This window comes from Thermobia domestica, chromosome 9 (genome assembly GCF_964235325.1).
Source record: "Thermobia domestica chromosome 9, izTheDome1.hap1.1, whole genome shotgun sequence".
Classification (NCBI taxonomy): domain Eukaryota; kingdom Metazoa; phylum Arthropoda; class Insecta; order Zygentoma; family Lepismatidae; genus Thermobia; species Thermobia domestica.
This window is the reverse complement of record NC_137462.1, coordinates 70553524-70574735: the sequence shown is the minus strand read 5'-3', so window position 1 is coordinate 70574735 and position 21212 is coordinate 70553524. Positions and strand designations below refer to the sequence as shown.

At 34.7% G+C, this 21212-nt stretch overlaps 1 protein-coding gene across 6 annotated transcripts in view; it reads left to right on the top strand.

Moving 5' to 3' along the window:
* The window catches only part of Pax (paxillin), a 327249-nt gene extending 317789 nt beyond the window's left edge, over positions 1–9460 (top strand). For all 6 annotated transcript variants that reach the window (XM_081771295.1, XM_081771294.1, XM_081771296.1 and 3 more), the window contains exons 9-10: positions 3407–3527; positions 6280–9460. In XM_081771295.1, the coding sequence (XP_081627421.1) occupies positions 3407–3527; positions 6280–6425 (267 nt within the window). In that variant the 3' untranslated portion in view covers positions 6426–9460. The remainder of the gene's footprint in view (positions 1–3406; positions 3528–6279) is intronic.
* The last annotated feature ends 11752 nt before the right edge of the window (positions 9461–21212 follow it).

Sequence of the window (21212 nt, the reverse complement as noted above, 5' to 3'; positions counted from 1 at the left end):
AATTATTGAGAACGAAAAAAAAAAAAAAATGTAAATGCGGGGAAATATCGACATAAAACGTCGATGTTTTATTATTATTACTATTTTTTCCCTTACTGGCAACATAAATCAAACATCTGACATGAAAATGTTAACAATCGTGTAGTGAAAAAATATACGACGGATGTTTTCAGCCTAAAAGAGAAATTTTACAACTAACGGAAAAGTTTTCGTCTGACTCACAGACTCTTGTGTGTGTGCTCTTGTCTATAATTAGACACCCGATGAGGCATGCAGCCAAGAAAGTAGATATTCATCTTTCTCATGCTTTCTTCCTTCCAAGTTCATCGCGTTGCTCCATACTTCAGAAGTATTATGGCTTTCACCATGTCGGTTGTTTTCCAATAGTTAAAAAAAAAAAAAAAAAAAAAAACTAATAAAATGCATTAGCTAAAAGTTAAGTCTTCGTTTAAGAGCAAATAGTAATCAAAATCATAAAATTGCTGGTCTTACTCCGCGAATTTCAGTCTTTCAACGTCTGAAGATGCATTTTAGGGAATTTTGTAGGATATTCGTCCTGACACCACTAGAAGCGAAAGATGTTTTGCAGCTTATCACGTATAGAAATGGGAATGGATAGATAGATTTAACGTAATTATTTGCAAAAAAAGAGCTATCAAAAAGTTACAGAAAAGTGTATTCTTATTTATCTATCTACCCATGTATATTTGTATGTGTATGAAGAAATAGAAGCATTATTCCTATTTCTATCATAATACATTGTTAACCCAGCCGTAGACAGAGCGTGGTACAACGAATAATAGCAGATACCAAATATAGAAAAAGTGATAATTTCACTTTTGTTCATCTCTCTTCTTTAAAATGGTGTTCCATAAAAGAGAGATATCAACTGCTTATTGCAGTATTGTCTTAAAACGAAAATTATCAAACGGGTGAAACTTTTATTCTGATTTAGTATGGCTGACAATTAATATGTTTATTTATCACTGAAGTTCAGTTATGCGTAAGCACGTCTCATCCCATTACGTTTTACTCAAGAATTTAACAGAAATTTGTCATTGAACGTGCTGGATTTATTTTGTCCTAATTGTCGATCTGTTCTTAGCCTAATGATGTTTGTCTCTTTATAATACCCTTCGGACTAAATCTTTTAAAAAAAATTGCTACGGACATAGAGACGAATACAAAGAATCGACCAGCAATGAGAAGAAAATAAGTAAAGCCGGAAGTCTGCACTTTTAGTAAGATCTAATGATATTTCTAAAGAATCTATGATCTGATCTTTAAAGAAGCGAATCGTGGTTTGAGAAGAAGTATTTGTAGATAATTAAACTCTAGTGATACAGTATATTAACCAGTAAGCATACTCATTATTTTAGAAGTTTCACACACACAAAAATAATTCACACATGAAACATAAAATATAATTCTCCTTCTTCCTCACCTTACTTCAAACATAGATTGATGAGCAGCATAGAAATTTTAAAACTTTTCTCTCCCTTGAGAGAGCTCTTTTATACTTTGATAAGGTCTCTTCTTCGTAACTGCATCTAAATATTCTATCCTTGATCTTCCTCTTTCTGGTTTACCTTCTGCCTTTCTCTCTATCAGCACGGTGATTCAACCAGAGTGCCGAATAAAATAGCAAGCATGCTGTTTCTTTTTTTTTTTTTCTATTATCTTCATGATCTGTCGTCCTTCATTAGCTTCCTTTAGTAAACTAATATTAATTTGTAAGTGAAATATAATTAACACCAGGGACGTACGGAGGAACTTATTTCGTGAGGGGTCCAAAGCTTTTCGGGGGGGATCCAAACGTAATTTCAGGCTAAATTATATTTAAAAATTGTAAAATTGCCCCTAAATTTAGACCACATTTACAAAAAAGTCCGGATTTCGGGGGGTCCGGACCCCCAGGACCCACCCGCTGCGTACGTCCCTGATTAACACGTATAATGTTAAATAAAATGTAATATTGTAACGAACTGTGTTATTTGTCATTATCTTTGGAATATATATTTCATTTGAAGAAATGACCGAAGAATAAAATTCATTTTTCGCTATTGTTTATTTATTTATTTTTTTTTTTTCCGAGCTACAATCTACATCATTCCCGAAGGTTTTCAGTGCTTATTGTACCAGGAATAAAAGCATGTCCGATCTACCCGTAATATGTTGTTTCTGGGGCCACGGGCTCAATAAAATTTCGGAAAGTTAAGTGCTCACTTTGCATCTATAAACCTCCTGGCGCAATTAATCGAACAACTTGCATAATTCATTTGAGGTTTTAATGGTTATGCTTCAATAGAAAGATGTTACGTTTATTCCTTGATAGGCAGCAGAAAAATATATCATATGTATATATATATAACTCAAACAAAATGCAATGTTCCAAATTCACATGAGTGTTAGTGACTTGTCGCAAAAGTGTGGTATGTGGATCCGGAATTTCTCACCTTTTAATTCAGGTAGTCCAAATTACTTCATAATTCTATTTGTTTTCAATCCTTTCTTCATAGTGTTTATATTTCTGTTAAAAACTCTATTAGGGGTAAAGACATTTACAATAAGTACAAGCCTGTTGAGTTTACTAGAAAGTTTTGTTTTTCACGACCATTTCATAATTTGTACATAATCATAATTGATTATGTTCACAGGACGCATATAGATATATATGTAATATGCAAGCACACGCGTAATATCTGATCGAATATTTCAGTTATAGTGCTGCCAAAATGTCTTCAGCCGTGGCAAAAATGCGAACTAAAGCTCACACCCACGCTTTAAGCCAATAAGGGTTCAGCTGTTGCTAAGCGAAGAGAGCCTTAGCGAAAGGGAGTGGAAATGCTTGAGCCGATAGCAGCGCTTGGAACGGAAGACTAAGGGTGAAGTCAATATGCTATATCTATATTAGGCATTACTTTGGTATTGCGTATCCCTTCAATATATTTACTGGTGCCGTCTCAAATTGCAAATCAATAAATAACTCAGAGCCATTCTTCCAGTTAAGGAAGGGCAGTAGCCTTCTTACCACTAAGAGCACCAGGTTGCCAAACATTATTATCCCTTCTTTTTACCCTGCACTGAATCTCTCCGTATCGTTTACTCAAATCAGATTCCGTCATATGAAATTACATTATCAATCGCAGTGGTATGTGTTAAGGATAAACCTTGTTACTCTAAAACTTAATAATACTGCATTACCAGATGAGTTATATTGTATGAATAGAAACAAAGAATAGCATAGCAAATTCGATTGTAAAATACTAATATTATTCATCATAATTAACTCCTCCCACTACCAATTTGGGACTCAAATCTGATTCACTTTACATGTAATAAAAATATCTTCTTTCGCCATCATCTTTAGATTTTTCTTCTTATTAATTATGATTATTTCTTATAGGACTGCAGACAGCCTTTCCATGGCGGTTCGTTTTTTGACCATGAAGGACTTCCATATTGTGAGACCCATTATCATGCGAAGCGAGGTTCGCTTTGCGCTGGTTGCCACAAACCCATCACAGGTAATCTTATTTTCCTATTATTATGTATATTTCAGCCTACATTAATCGTTTTGGAATATATTTTGTATCTTTTGGAATGTAATATATCAAGGCTGTATAAGGTCCGGACGTCAAATATAATGTGAGTTACAAACTAGTTGTATTTGAATATCGATGGTTGAGCGCCAAAAAGGCGTAACTGCAATTTTATTAGTTTAGAGGCCTAAGTGATATGTGCCTCTCTGGCACAGAACCAAATGCTAATAACTCAGTTATACCTTTATATCATTTTCGAATAACGTTCCAAGGATAGAGATTTTCATTAAGGCGTCTTGGCACAAGAAAATTGAATCCATTATACATGTCCTCATAGCATTACCTCCAAATTTTAAAATTTGACAGTTACGCCCTTTTGGCGCTCAACCATCGATATGGAACTTAAGGTTCCCATCATCAGAGGAAAGAACATTAACCATCTATCTATGATGAATCTCTTTTACATTGGCAGTTCTGTAGGGAAGTTACATGGGTAAAAATTGCAATTTTATCTCTTCAAACAAAGGGAAGAAAACATACCGAACGAACTAATTCCCATGCACAAGAATTAGAACGGTAGGTAAGTTTTCTTTCTTTAGCTCGTAGTGATAAAATTATAATTTTCACCCATGTGACCCCCTCAAGAATCGCCACTCCTTTTTAACCGCTGTTAAAATATAGAAAAGGCTCAGTCTAAAAACTTCGTGCCGTCATCAGAAAAATACTATCTGCATACTTGCTACGATAAAGAAACCTATTCAGATTGATCCATTCAATCCGAAATGAAATCTTTAATGCTATAGTTGTGCCCTGTAGGTTAAAAGAGACAAATGATAAATGAAAGAATCGGTGGAATGTATATGTGTGAGGAACGAAACAGGCTTAAGAAAATTCACGAATATGATGTTGTCTACCACAAACTCGTGGCCTGGGGTCGAACCAAGGATCCGTTGCACTAGAGGTAGATGGTCTCCCAGTAACACACTGTCCGCCCCCCTCTCCATTCAATCTGGAGTTACTAACAAAAGAATACATGAAGCAATGGGTATATAAATTGATGTTTCAGTCAGTCTTCTAGCAAGGTCAAGGCATTTTTTTCAAAGCAACGTAGAAATCTGCATTTCATTAGATATATACCATCTTTTTCGTATACGTCAGAAACAGATAGTTCAGTTAGTTGTTGGCTGAAGCCCAGCATTCCTTTTTAGCAACAGGGCTATACAAACGTGGATTTTCAGTTTAAGATGGCATTCGAACGATAATAATGCGTTCAAATTTCAAGATAGTTTCACCAGGAACTGAATCCAAGACCTCGTGCACCAAAGCCGCACGCCCTAACCACTAAACCAACAGAAAGGAAGATCGTTCAGAAAATTGAAGGGAGGTGTATTTATTTTCTACAATACCAAAAAAATTATATGTAGCTTTGGATTAGGGTGACTTCTGTGGGTTTTACACTTGGATAAATAATGCGTTACAGAGTTCCTTTTGAGAATAAATTGTAAGATTAATACAAAACAATTTCGAGTCCTCGTCTCTGGTTTAGTGGCTAAGGTGCACCGTTTAGTACACGTGGTTCCTGGCTCGATTTCGATGAGAGACCATTGAATGTACAGGGTGTTTCAAAATATCGGTATTTTAAGGCTTTGTAGTATTCATTACATTTAACGTACAATTATAAATAATAAATCAAATGAAGGAGCAATTCAGACAATTCTTGCTACAAGTGTTCAATGTGAGCACCATTCGTTGCACGGCACACATCGAATCGATAGAGGAGAAAGGCCCTATCTCCATAAACTTCCCGCTGGGAATGGCACAAAACACATTCAATTTAGGGGAGTCTCATTGCAACCGTACTATCTTGTGGGGATTTTCTGACCCCCAGATGCGAACATTATGAGTGTTCACATCGCCACTTAGGTGAAATGTTGATTCATCACTGAAGACGACACGATCAAGAAAAGTCTTCATCGAGATGCAGCAACGTTTAATTTGCAAAGTAGGCTCGTAAACTGCAGTCTCTAGGCTTTAGACCTCTTAGCGACTGCAAATGATAAGGACGTAGTTGTAAAGTGTCACCTTAAAATTGTCCATACAGACGGTTGCACTGTAACTAAAGATTCAGTCTTTGCAAAATGTAAAACACAAAAAACTTTCCGCTTACTAGTCGCCATCTTTACTAGTAGCGCTTTCTAACGGCAAACAGAGGAAACAGTGCCTGCGCATGTGTGCGCACAAAACTAATTGAGTTATGCTCTTTCATGTGATGTATTATTAATAATTATAATAAATATTAGAAAAGCTTAAAATCCCGATATTCGTTTTGAAACTTCCTGTATTACGGTGGTTTGGGTTCTGCCTTAAATTCAGATCCATGCCTTATATAGCCTTAGTTCTGAAAATGGACAGTAAACTTTAAAAATAAAATAAAATAAAATACAGTTGGAAACTTTAATCTCATGATCTAAAGTGAATTTTAAAGCGTCTATAAAATCTTCATCAATAGGAATTTACTAGATTGTATGCAATCAAGTAATTATGTAGAATTATACTACTATCTTATAGCATTAAATCAGTATCATTGAAAGTTTAGATTTCTAGTAGTCAGTAGGTACACGGATGTTTTGGATGGTGACGTGTTTGTTTAACGGAATAGGCGTATTCACTTACTTGGAATTTCAAAAGCTGGTTAAAAAGGAAAAACATCTGTAACGTTCTTCTTTTTGTGTTTCAGGCCGTTGCATCACTGCTATGTTCCGAAAGTTTCATCCGGAGCACTTCGTTTGTGCTTTTTGTTTGAAGCAGCTGAATAAAGGTACTTTCAAAGAGCAGAACGATAAGCCTTACTGCCATGCTTGCTTTGATAAGTTGTTTGGATAAACATCAGCTTCTGTTATATCTTTGATGTTCGTAAAGTTAAAAGAGAATGTTGATTACCTCCACAAAGTGGAAATAAGTAATAATAATAATAGTAAAATAGTTGTACTAGGTATTGAAAGTTTAAAAAACAAAAAAGAACTTTGAGCGAATAAGGATAATATATGTAATCAGTGTAATTCCTTGCATATCCCACTTTCATATCTAGCTATGACTTTTTTTTTTTTTTTTTAATTTTTCGATATAAATGGATTACAACAGAAACCAACTGCTAAACAATCGTACGTGAATACAAACATTCACGTTGTGGTTTATAACCTTTGGTTAGTGGAATATATTCATTATTATCTAACGTTGCATCTCCTATAAAACTACTTCACTATTGCTGTGTATTTGCCATATAAATACACGTAGTATGCGTGAATTTCTCTATACGCATTACTTTGTTTATTTTATGTTCGGGTGAATGTGTGTATATATAATGTAAACGCGTTTAAATATACAATATATGTGTGTGAGAATGTTTATGTATGCGTGCTTTTTAACATGCGCGCATGTATGGAATAAAAATAAATGTATATAAACTTTTTTTTTTTTTGTCTTAATGTAGTCAGCTCCAAATATTGAAAATACGTTTTCTTGAATTACGTAGTGCGAATTTTAAATCTAAGCACAAACTCGTTCAGTTGTCTTCCAAATAATCCATATTCATATTTTTATGTTACTTTAGTCATAACTAAAGTTAAGTACTTTTTTTTTTTTAAGATGTACATTATTTTTATGTTAATCTAGTTCAACAGAATACAAGCATTCTTTTTCAGTAACTGGGCATTAGTTTGATAACTCGATTATAATCAGGAGATAGATTAATGATAAGTGTAGTTATAATAGTTGCATGGTGATGGTAGGGAGCTGTCGATTAAAAATTAAGTTTATGCGAAATGATTACAATCTGAAGAAAAAAAAAGTCAATAGTGTAAATGGAATATGAGAAGAATAAAATAGTCAAGTCAGCTTCTTATTACGTCATATGTTATTTACATGTAACTGAGGAACCCTTAAATATGGCGTATGTAAATTCTGTAATTGTGGCGTGTTGGCGTCAGTTTTGGGTTTCTAGTTTATGAAGAAATTTATTAATAATATAATGTCATATTTTCAACAACGTAGAAGCTACTTTGAGCTATCAAATATTGAGGTATTAGGAGGAATAATGGAACAACAATAGTTCGAATTTTTCTTTGTCAAGTAAAGTTCGCTGTTGGATTATCGTACAACAAATATTTAAGATGTGCATTGTCTGGTTTTAGGAATCAAAAGAATACGCTAAATCACGTCTGCTCTTTGCATGAAAGCTTTAAAATAAGAGATACATTACATTCAATATACCTTCATTATGTTCCGATACTTTGTTTGGATCAAAAATATTTAAGGTGCCCAATGATACTAAACAACAAACAGAAAATTTCTCATGGTTGTGGTAGCCATGTGGTAGCCGAGTGGAACACTCGTGTTCTTTTTCCTGCCAGTTCATCTCTTCTGTATTTATCCTACATGATAAGTTCTAGTGTCGTGTTAGAAAGAATAAGTGTAATATACTTTTTAAGTATTCATTAAGTGTAACATAATAACTTCATTTTCAAGCGTGTGTACTGGCAAAGTTTCTTCCTGACTAAAAGTAATTTGATACACATTTGATTTAATTCATAAGTTACAACATATTTTAATAAAATCTTGAAAATTAGGTTAAATTTCACACTGAAAATGCACAAATTTTCAGTATGCCGTAATAGAAATATTAACAAAGACGTACGATCGGAATGAAAATCTATAAATTCATTTATAGTTTTCACTGGGATTTTCAATTATTCTATTTTTTAGTTTTATGGTAAAAGCTTATGTAAATAGAATGAAAAGATTTTGTAATATTCAGTTCAGTTTTTCATATAATTTATAATTGAAAGAAAATGCAAATACATCTTAAAAATATCGCAGTAGGTTAAGTTTTAATATTAGATTAGATTTGATACAGTTTAGTATATCCGGAAAAATATTTTTTAAAAAAGTGTGTTCCTGTAAAAGAATATTTAGAGCCTGGAATTAATTAGGGTAATTCATAGATGTATATGTATCGTAATTTGTTAACGTTTTGTTTGTTTATAATAACAACAATAATAATTGCAGTTATATGTAATTATGGATTAAAAATAAAACAATTATCTAGTGCTTAAGTTTAGAACGAGAAATATGTTGGTTTATTAAATGAATGAAATAAAACTAATGTAATCTGTTCTGGAAAATATATATTACAACATGTATGTATGTTAAAATCAATTATTCATAAATTAATTATTTTTATGAAAAAAAATGACAAATTTTGTTTACAGTTGTGAAATTTTATTTTTCACAATGTAAAAAGTCTTCGTATAATATTTTTCAATAAGTAAAAATAAAAAAAAGTAATCGTAAGATCGTCAATTAAACAAGCTAGAAGCAGCTATGATTGTGAATATTTAACAAAATGAAAATAAAAAACTTGTTACTAGATTGTATAAATATAGTTATGTTATAGCAATTACGGTGTTCCTACCATTCGTAATCATATTGATACCAACATTATGATTTTTACTTTTTTTTTTTTTTTTTTTTTTTTTTGTTCACTTTCGAAAGTGATATTTTTTCGTATAAATCTTTGAGAAATTTTATGTAACAAAATGTAATAGAATTTTAAAATATTAATTTTATTATATATTGGCAAGTTAAAATTCTGTACTAAATTTGAGTGATTACGATATTTTTCGACGGCTAATAAACATGTTATATTTTATTATTTTGTTTCAATCAATTTATTTTTGTTTGGATATACTTGTAGCTTTTAATTTAAATTCCCTTGTAATGCGCAGCTTGCAGGACTCATAATTACATAACTAGTGATGTATAATTATGCTTGTAAGAAGCTCTGTGGAAAACAAACAAATATGTCTTAATCTATCAAATGTTTTCTGTAATAAAAATAATAATAATAATATACTTTGTAACGTTTTAGTTTTATTTATTATCCCCTCTACTATTTTGTAATTCAGATATTGTCTTTAGTTACAAAGTAGTCATAATTTGTTGCCCAAATAGTAGATGTATTCTATAAAAGCTTGATCTTGGTCCCCCTTTATTACGTTATTCTACTATCTTTGATCATATCATTTGTTTATACGAATAGATAGCAACATTTGAATATATCATTGACTACATATAAACAATATATAATATGTAAAATTGTGTTCTGAATCATGTAATTTCGGAGTTAAAGAAGTACGGGATAATAAAATATTTTCGAGCAAAAAGTTTCAAAATATTATATTTGAACCGAGTTATGTTTCGCTTAAGGTCCAGAATATAGAAATCATATCCGCAAATTATTCGCAGCAAAAATTCCGAGAATGAATACAAATTATTTTCCAATCTAATTACGAAGGACTCACTTTCAGAAAAGACTTTCGTGTGTGGTCTGTAAAAATTATCACATAAACGTTTTTTTCTTAAGGTTAATTTTTTTTTTTTCTAGTATTTTAAAATCTTTTAGGCTACAATAGTTTAGTCGCCTTTGGTTTCAAAATTACGCATGTCAGGTTGCATCTTTATTAGACTCTTTGCACCAAAAAAAAAAAAAAGTGTTAGTGGTTCGGATTGTTTCATACAGAAAAGATAGCTTTTTATTAGTCTTACAGTCTCCACTTGGAATCGCCTCTGTGTTTATGTCAGATTTTTTTAACATTTAATGTTTTGAAATCCTTCATTAATTTTCTTTTTAAGCCAGAGTTTCTCAAACTGTGCACTGCGGCACCTTGGCATCCCAGTGGTGACTTAGAGGGACGCAGCGAAATATGTGGAAAGTTTCACTGAAATAATTTTAGTCTATGCAGTGTCCGAGCTCGGCCGTGCTTTTACTGGCCTTGTTTGTCCTCTCAAAACATTTTACTTACTTCACGTTTTTAAATAAATTGATCGTGAATTTACTTGAATTTACGTGTTTTTGTTGTCATATATATATCATGGAACTCTTAAGACTCCGTGAACCGAAAAAGTGTGGAAGCACTAACTTAAATTGAGTATATTTAAATAAGCATTTTAGCTATGTTATAGGAAACCAAATACCTCAGTCAGAGAGGTAAGTTTCGCCTCTATCCATTCTGCAAGGAAGAAAGACAGTATAAAAGGTGCTGCTTTGGAAGATAACGTACCTTTTACTCTTTATCGTTGGTTAGTGCTGAGAGTAAAACCAAATGGTCGGACTCTTCCCTTGTGCTAACTAATTCTATATCCTCTAGGAACCAACGCAGGCAGTGGGCATGTGATTTCCAAGATTAGTACAGCAAGTTCTACACATTCTGGCCTAGATTTTTCGTGCAAGTACGGCGTACGCGTATCTGCCTAGTGACCAATTAACCGAGAAGTTCGTAAATCGCACCTTTCAGAATTGAATTTCGTCGCGGTTCGATACAGCTGAAGTTAATAGTTGAACTGAAACGACGAAAATCTCCATGGCTTGGCTCTCGTATGTTACATACGCATATACATCGATAACATGTAACATACACAAGTAAGGTTTAAAGTCCCATTTTTTCTTCTTCTATACTTAGGTACGATTTCCGCCTTTGTTTTCATATACCACATCTTCAAAGTTACTAACCAATTATAAATTTTAAGTACCGATTGTAACACATTTATTTATTTATTGCTATCTTTCAACTCTTAATTCTAAAACGATAGAGTGAGTCTTTTCCATTGTGAGCTCAATGGCTTATCGGGAAATAAAATTCCAACTACTTGTAAAAGTATTTTTCTTAGGGGAAAAAGATAGATAACCCTTAACGACATGTTTACGACCAGGGTTTCGAAGAATTCAGTGTGAAATCACCGACTTAATTGCCGAACAGGAAAACATAGCTAAAGTTGTACATGTGACTGTGCTTGTAACCGATCAGAAAAAAAAGCAGCCATTTAGTTCGTGACTTTCAATTGTATTTACAATTTTGTCCACTTGTTACATTATCATTGCCAGTTCTAAACACAGAAGATATATTTGAGAAAAGCAGGAACCAGGAACCCCTATGAAGTGATGATGTTACACTTGGATACGAGCCAAAGAATCGGAACTCTCTTTCTACAAAACGAACGAGCACCCATTTGGCAAACTAGACAGGAACAATGCCAGACTAAGTAAACACGGAATCATTAACTTCTAGTGAGAAACAGGTGAACGGAACGACTCAACTGATTTCATAAAGACAAAAAGCAAGTTCTCATAATCATCTCTTATTACTCTTTTTAAAACTTCATCCTTACGTAACTCCATATGCTACTCAGATTACTGAAAGCTCCAGCCTTATATGCTGTTATTAAATGTTAGTTTTTTTTTTCTTTCTTCCTGATTTCAGTTTGTAACTAAATTGTTTCATTATTCTTTATTGTCTTTCATCCAGCTGTTGCAATATAAACTTTGTGGTTGACACGTTAGTTCATGGAGAAATACCCAAAGTAGATTTTTCTCTAAAACTGCTTTCAACGCTATTAATTTATAGTCAAACACATGCGGCAAACTGTTGCATAAACTTTACACATTAGCAAAATCTGAAAATATAAAAACAATGTTTGCAGGCAATGTTAGATCTTCACGAAATATCAGTAAGCTTTATGGAATTCATAACATGGTCTAACTCTCAAATTTGTTTGTGTTTACAATTGTCCAGTCTACAGGAATTTGAAGAGGTTAATAAGAGAAACTAGCAAACATTCCAACGATTCTAATTTCCTACCGAAAATGACTGGAAGTCCCTGGTTTAAAGGGTTCGTTAAATTAATTATGACAAATACTGAAAGCAGGATTAGTTTTAAATGTCAATTATATTAAAGAGGTTTATCCACAGAAAACTTTAAGCAAACATAGTACGTTTTTCAACCAAAGTGGATTTATTTAGAAATTGACAGATCTTATGGTAGTTCTAATAGTTTGCGAAATAATATCAAAGATTATGTAGTTACTTGTTTCTCAGTGTGGTATTGATAACTTATTATTCGTCAATTAATCCTGTCTGAAATATCTCTCATCCCATTGCCTTCGGCATCCTATTGCGGAGTTTTTCCAGAATATGAATGACTATCCGACAACTTCTGGCACATGTGATTCGTGTAGTATTTCTGTTTGAGTGTTCGGTATCCATTGTGCTCCGAAATGAAGAAACGACTTGGCATTTTCAGGAACACATGTTGTCCTATTGCCACGTAGTGAGCATTCAGCTGAGGCGTCCATTGTGCTCCTTCCACCGCGGCTGAGCAAGACTTTTGAACCTGTGTTAGAAGGTAATAACATTGTGATTTTGTAGTTCCTTTCTGCAGAAACCCTCCACTTGTAGGTACCATCACGATATTTATGATTAACCGCTGTCTCCGTGACCTTAATAACCCCGTGACGTAGCTTTCCTTCTGAACACAAATTTTCACGTGGCTTTGAACTGTCAATTTGTTTCTAATTTTGATCCAAGTGTAGTACTAGACATGCGGGTCCCAGTGGTGGCTCTAGAGGAAAGTCACGGAAGTTTAAAGTTTTATCACTTCAAACTAACAGAAGAAAATTTATCTAATCTAATTATAGTGAACAATAATTAGTAGAGTCACCATTGGTTGTTTCCTGTGTGAACAAGATGTAACTTTTTTTTTTTTTTTTTTTTTTTTTTTTAAATTTCATATTCAGCACTATAATTCGGATCTAATATGTGTATTTCAACTGTAACGCTTCAAAAAATACAGTTCGCAGTTCTTGACGAGATTTACATGTTAATTCGACCCAGTCATGACAGATCATGCAATGTTACCGAGAAAAACAGTAAATTAAAAAGTTTACATCAATGTAAACTGAGCATACGAACAGTTCTTACCGTTTAGGTCAATGGACGTAGTACAGTTAGAAATGTTGCTTGAGGTGTAAATTTCTTTATAGCCTGAAGCGGTTCTCCAAGCGAATGAGTTTTCAGGTTTAAAACACCAGAATGGGATCACATCAAAAATAGTACATGAACTTAAATCATAACTATGTGATCTAGTTTCTGAAAAAACATTAGTGTATATTTTTGACTTTCCACAACTAAAATTTCATTTCTTACGTTCATGTTGTCTTCAAAGAGTGCTTATGCTGAGATTATAGTTAGTTGGTTGTGTCGACAACAGAAAATTCCGTGAAATCGTGCTAATGGTCTTCTCTGCATCCATGTTACCCGTTTCAGCAAATCTGTTCTTCGGTCTGATAAACACGCGTAGCTTTCTCTTTCACCTGCCTACGACCGCTGAGTCGCGTAGGTCGAGAAGGAATGTAAGTGTTGCAGAGAGACAGAATCTGTCAGCACGCTCAATCGCACATCTCATCGCGCGATAAGAGAGAGGCTTTGTCATTCTGCCAACGAAATAACCCGTCAGACTCCATGCTCTATCTCCCAGTACCACCACTCTGCAGGCCAGTTCACTAGGAGTCTTAATTTTAAACTATCTCTGTTTCTCGATACAAGCTTTGTAGTTCTTCCCTAAAATAACTCCCTCTTCTGATCACAAATTTTAAGTGTCATCTCTAATGTTGAAATACTCCAACTATACACAAATCTCTATTTTCTGTCATATTTTCGTGACTTTTATCCCTCTTGATTGATTCTTCTTCTTATATTTTCAGTTTATGCGAGGAGGGAATGAAAAGTCCTAACATATTAAGAAGTGTCTACTATAGTTAAAATAAATAAATAGATAATAAAAAAAAAAAAATGTGTTATCGAAGCATTGTCTTGAAATTCAATTCAATTCAAACATTTTAGATTAGAATTCTGTACCCTGATTGCTTAGTGTTGTCAGAATGGGGGGTAAAAAATCATTCAGACGATAATGTGAAGTATAGGATATGGAAATATCGTGGCTAGTGGCGTGTATAGAAACATATTGGAAAGTCTGCATTTTTTAGACTTCCAAAATATGCTATGCATAAGTGTCGAGGTCTTCTATAAAGGCTCTGTCTGTCTGTCGACAGGTATCAGAGAAAGAAGCTGTTTCTTGCAATCAATTGAGCGTCCCAAGAATAGGTCCCATTTCCTCCGTTACCCCGTTATTCAAACCAGAATTGGTTAAAATTAGTAGTTTTCGTTTTCAATGTTTTTTTCTGCAGAACAAAAATTGTAATAGATAGTGATAAACTGTTTTTTTTTTTCAATCGGTTAAGCGCTTCAAGAGAACAGATCATCGCCCTCTGCAACAAGTGGTTAAAAACGGAAGTGGTTGAAATTTACTAGTGGTTCCGGTTTCAATACTGATAGAGCAAAGGAGTAAAAACGGTAAATGATATAGAGAAGAGGTTTCTTGAAAACGATTCAGCGTCCCAAGCATATGTTTCATCTCTTCCGTTGACCTTCTATTCAAACCGGAAATGGTAGAATTCAACCATTTCCGGTTTCAATGTTTACACTATAGAACAGAAATGGTAATAGATAGCAAAAATTGTTTTTAAGAATCGGTTCAGTGTTTCAAGAGAATACTTCATCACAACCTGCAACACTAACGAAATCGGAAGTGGTTGGAATTTACTAGTACTTCCGGTTCCAATATTGATTTCCTGTTTTAGTGTTGGTCGTCATACAAGAAAACGGTGATAGGTAGCAACAAACGTATTTTAGGAATTGATTCAGCGTCTCAGGAGAACATACCATCACCATCCGCAACACTATACCAAAAAACCGGAAGTAGTTGGAATTTACTAGTACTTCTGATTTCAATACTTATTTCCATAGAACAAAAAACGATACGAGATTTCAAAAACCGATTTTTGACACATATTCAATGTTCCAAAAATGAGTTTTGACTCGACTTTTATCTGTCTGTTGAAACCGAAAGTGTAGAAATTACGTTTATTTGATTACAACACTGATCACAGAATGGATAAAACGGAACTAGTTAGTGACAAGCAGATTTTCGATCTGGATTCAGTACCAAGAATACGTTTTATCTCTCATTTTATTAGTTTTATTACAACCAAAAGTGATAAACATAAGTTAGCACTTCCGGTTTCAACGTTAATCTCCATTGAACAAACTATTAAAAAATAAGGAGTAATTGTTTTATATATATATATATATATATATATATATATATATATATATATATATATATGTATGTAAATTCAGCGTCCGAGGAACAGAATCTATCTTTTATCTTATTCTTCAATTGGAACCAGTAATTATGGATGTACTGCTTCAAGTTTGAGTACTGAATTCACAGAGTTTGGAAGTCTACACAGTAGTTTCACACCGTGATATGAAACACACTTGCTTAATTCAAAGATTACTCTGTTCATATTTTGATATTCTCCTTTTCAAAATCTTGATTAATGTAGATATCTCTTCCAAGATTACTGAAAGAACTTCATAATAAATCTGCAAGACATGTTATGCTTTTGAAATATTAAATATTTTGGGAAAAAGTAAATGTTTATAATCCATTTTATTACTTTCGAACGTCGAGCAGAGAAGAAAGGATGGTAATCGTAAAAAATAAAATCAAAGTCGAAGTTTCTACGGATTCACATGTTCCATAACCCCTACAGATCGAAAAAGTTATTTTTCCTATATCTGTTCGTTCTTTTGTCTTTATGTAGCCTATATACACTCTTCTAAGTGTATAGGCAAGGGTCGGAATAGTAAGGTTTTTTCGAAATACGAGGTGGTACCCAAAATATCCGAGAATTTTTTTTACCGAGCAAACCAGTAGCAGTACGTGTACGACATTCCGCCACTAGATGTCTCGAGGTACATGTATTAGCTATTGCGCCACAAAATTGCGTCGTCTTAGGCACATTCAATTGTGAGTTGTAGTTGTACGTGTCAAGATGTGTTTCAGTGCTTCTGCGATTCGTCAAATGGCTGACTTAAGGAGCAACGAATTAGCATTAAGTTCTGTGTCAAGTTGAAGAAAACTGCAGCCGAAACCCCCCACATGCTAAAAGAGGCATTTGGTGAGAGTGCACTGAGTCAAGCAAGAACATGTGAGTGGTTCAAGTGTTTTAAAGAAGGCCGCGAATCAGTCGAAGATGACAAACATTCTGGTCGACTGTCAACATGCACGACACCGGAAATGATCTTAAAGTGCCTGATGTGATTCGCGAAGACAGCAGGCAGACAATTCACGATGTTTGTAACAGACTTCGATTGTCAACATGCACAACACCGGAAATGATCTTAAAGTGCCTGATGTGATTCGCGAAGACAGCAGACAGACAATTCACGATGTTTGTAACAGACTTCGACTGTCAACATGCACAACACCGGAAATGATCTTAAAGTGCCTGATGTGATTCGCAAAGACAGCAGGCAGACAATTCACGATGTTTGTAACACACTTCGACTGTCGTACGGTACGTGTCAACGAATTCTATCCGATGAACTGAACATGAGACGAATTGCAGCGAAGTTTGTCCCTCGCCTTCTCAGCATCGAAAAAAAAAAAAAAAAAAAAAAAAGGATTCAGACGTGCACTGAGCTGCAACAAAGAGTTCAAGAATGTCCAAACTTCTTATGCAGAGTCATTACGGTGATGAATCTTGGGGCTACGGTTGTGACCCGGAAACGAGGTAGCAGTTATTACAATGTAAGACGCCATCCTCTTCAAGGCCGAAAAAGCTCGACAAGTTCGCAGGAATCAAGTCGATGGGGATCATTTTTCCGACATTCGAGGAATGTACATAAGGAGTTTGTTCCACTGGTCAGAATGTCAATGGGAACTTTTACTGTGAGGTTTCCAAGGGACTGAGGGAAGATGTTCAGCGCAAACGGCCAGAGTTGTGGCAAACGAAAGACTAGTTGCTGCATCATGACAACGCACCTGCGCACACCTCACTCGTTGCGAGGGAATTCCTGGTTAAAAACAACATGGTAACGGTCCTCCATCCTCCCTACTCCTCTGACCTAGCCCGCGCGACTTCTACCTGTTCCCGAAGATGAAACTCGCGTTGAAAGGGCGACATTTTGACTCCATTGAAGATATCCAAGTGGAATCGCAACGGCTCCTGAACACTCTTCAAACTGCGGACTTCCAAGAATGGTTCCAAAAGTGGGAACGAAGCTGGGATCGTTGCATACATGCCGGAGGGGACTTCTTTGAAGATGACGGAGGACATTAGGATATTTTGAGTAGCACCTCGTATTTTCTTTAAAAAAAAAAAAAAAAAAAAAGACAGGCGATTTTGTTCACATTTCATAAATAATTCTTTCATTAATAACCTGACAATAGGGCATAACTTATTTGTGTTGAACAAATGTACGAGGGGTAGTTTATTCATGTGGTAAGACAGGGCGCAAAATTTCAAAGTCAGACACACTCGCCAATCCAAAAATGATGGTCGCCAGTATATCTCTCAGGTACAAATTATGTTCGGTCCCACTCTACCTTTGGTTTGACAAAGAAAGATATTACATCAGGGCTTAAAATTTCAAAACCAGGCAAATTAGATTCAGGATAATCAATTCTGAATTGCACAATTCATATTCATGTTAAAAAATATTTTACCTTAAGACTTCACGTTAGTGTGACGCTCTCTCTCTGGGGGCCGCGGTGGCTCAGTGGTAGAGCGTTCACCTCTGGTGCTTGGGGTCCCGGGTTCGATCCCAGCCCCCGCCAAGTGAACTTTGTGGTGGACAAACACCGTGTGCGTGGGTTTTCTCGGGGTTCTCCCGTTTCCTCCCACTTTCTTCATTCCACCATTTCATTCATTACTCATAATCACCGTCTCCTTTAGCCTAACCGGCATAACCGTGGGACGTAAAACTCAAAGATTTCATTTCATTTTTAAAAGATTTGCTCTCTCTCTGTACTGTAGTACCAGTTGTCGATTGCAGTTTTCGCATCAAATAAATATGTTATCTATTTACTTATTTTGTTATTTGTTTATTCGTCACTGACATTGTGACGTGGTTGGTTGATCTATTCTAGGCACCGGGCTGTCCTCCCAGCTGTTCTAGCTTCACAGTGTGGGAAACGATCTCTTACGTTGACGCGCCAGGTGGCAAACCATTTCGATTGAAGATGTGGGAAAGGAGGGGTGAATTACAACGTTATGAAGACTTCACATTTTGTGTATTCTCTAATTCAGTAACAATTATTTTCGTGCGAAGCAGAAACTGCGCAGTCCTATGAGTTTAGGCAGAAACCATTCCTACTGAACACTGGTCGCCAGCTCTAAATTTCCAGTCGCCAATGGCGACCTGGCGACCGGAAATTTTGCGCCTTGTGGTAAGATTTCTTTGGACGATTTATTGAAAAGCGACTCGATGATGTTCATATTTCATAAATAAACATTTCATTAATAACTTGACAATAGAACATAACTTATCTGTTCTGAAAAGGTCTACGTGGGGTAGTTTATTCTTGGGGTGAGTCTTTTTGGGCCATTTTCTCGAAAACAACCCAGACGCTTTTGTTCATATTTCATAAATAAACATATAACTAATAACTCTATAACGTTGCGTAAAGTACCTCGTAGGGAAATATTCACAAGTGATAGTTTACTCTTGGGTTCAGATTTCTTTTACAGTTTTCTCAAATACGACTCATGCGATTTTGTTGATATTTACAAATAAATATTTATTTATTTAACAATCACCAGATACTGTTCAGAGGTCATTTTATACTGGATATCCAACAACAATAACAACAATGGAAAGGATTTGGGAAGGTATCGTTCAGGGCCTGTTTAGTAGATACCATCTAGTAGGATTGAGGGAAACCCTGGAAAACCTCAGTTAGAATGGTCGGCAACGGGATTCGAACCCACGACCTCCCGAATACGAAACCAACACTCTACCACTTGAGCTACTTCGATGTTTTATGAATACCCTTAATAAATGACATAAGTCGTTTCTTATGAAAAGTTCACAAGGGGTAGTTTAATGTTAAGGGTGAGTTTTCTTCGGGCGACGTTTCTCAAAATGTTTTATAATTTTGTTCATATTTCACAAGAAAATGTTTCATTAGTAACAGTAGCATAACATGATTTATTTTAAGGAATTAGAGCGAAAAAGTTTAGAGCGTACCTTGTACTTATTTATTTATTTTGAAATCTTACAAAAATACAACTCATTTTATTTCCATTTCTTAACCTCAATTGTGGAAAGTTGAAAAGCTACAATCCATTTATTCCGCAGTGTATTGAAAATATTATTTTCCTTTCCGAGAATAGTAGTTCCGCGTAGCGGTCCCGAATTCGATTCCCGGTGGAGACATTTGGTCGGAAAGTGTAAAAACCTTTTCAGACCAACCATCTTGAATGTGGTGTTTCCTGATTTTACTCATTCACATTAGTCAAATTCCAAGATGTTACCTAACATGAAGAGCCCTTCCTTCCTACTTGCGGTAGTGCGGTCACCGAAATTTAGGACGCAGGTTGCAGCCATGATAATATTTGGATGAGACAACTTTGCATTGAAAACTGTAAAATCAAAATAGAAAATGGTAAGTTTAGGGTGCAGAAAGATACTTTTGGTGGGGGTAGAATACTAAATTTAGGAGAGAAAGGTAAATTAGGAGGGAAGAATTGTAGTTTTTTGGGGAGGGAGGTAATTTTTGAGAGAGAATGTTAATTTGGGGGAAGAATAGTTGCACCCAATCCCTTTGGGGGAGTTAGCATCCCCGTCACAGTATGTTTTCTCTAGATACGGATGCGCCCAGACGGACATTCCCAGACGTCCGTGTGATTCAATATTTAATATTTAGTTAAGCGTTGGTAACTTCGTATGCGTTCCTTGATTAAAAATAAATAAATTAATAAATAAATAAAAATACTGTGTATTAAAAGAAAACCCTTATGATACGCAGTGAAAGAATTCTTTTCTTCGAAAATAAATTCAGAAAATGGGATGCGTCTTATACACTAGTGCGTTTTATATACCGGCAAACATAGTACCTACCTACTGAAGTCTTCACGCAATTAACACATATCAAATTAGTCACTTCAAATTGATCGTTTCTCTAGTGATACCTGAGATGTATAATAAAAGACAAATACTTGTTCTAGATCTAAAGAGATGATATAAATGACTATGTGTCTTCATTTAAGGGGTATTATTAATAGACTGAGATAGTGATATCGCCATATTTTAAGAATTAACATATGGTCCATTTATTTTTTTCTATACAGACATTTAAAAAGGAAAGTCTACAATGGAACGTTAATATAAGCAATAGATAGAGGTCTGCATCCACATCCATACTGCATTCGCAATACATCTATCTACATCTACATTCGCAATACATCTCGATCGGCAATCGCAGATAATGAAATAACACACCGTATAAAACTTGGTTGTTCTTTGACAATTACAATTTCGGAAACAATTTCAACTATAGCAATTGTAAATTCCTCTTTTACAGCTTCGTGGATCCTATGATATAATATCAATATCAATATAATATCAATAAAATTCAAACTAAACATTCAATTCCATATCTTTCTATCGTAAATAAATTTCGCTAAATAATATTTAATAAAATTCATGCGAACAGAAATAGGAAATTTATATTATAAAATTGAAAGTGACTATGTTTGCAACTTAATCTCTTGAACCACCTGACCGATCTCGATCAAATTTTTAACATAGATGAGGTTCGGGCCTGAGATGAGAACTTAGGGGAGGGGAGAGAGGAGGAGATATATAAAAATAAATAAAACTTAATAACTCTTGAGCCACCGGGCCGATCTCGATCAAGTTTTCAACC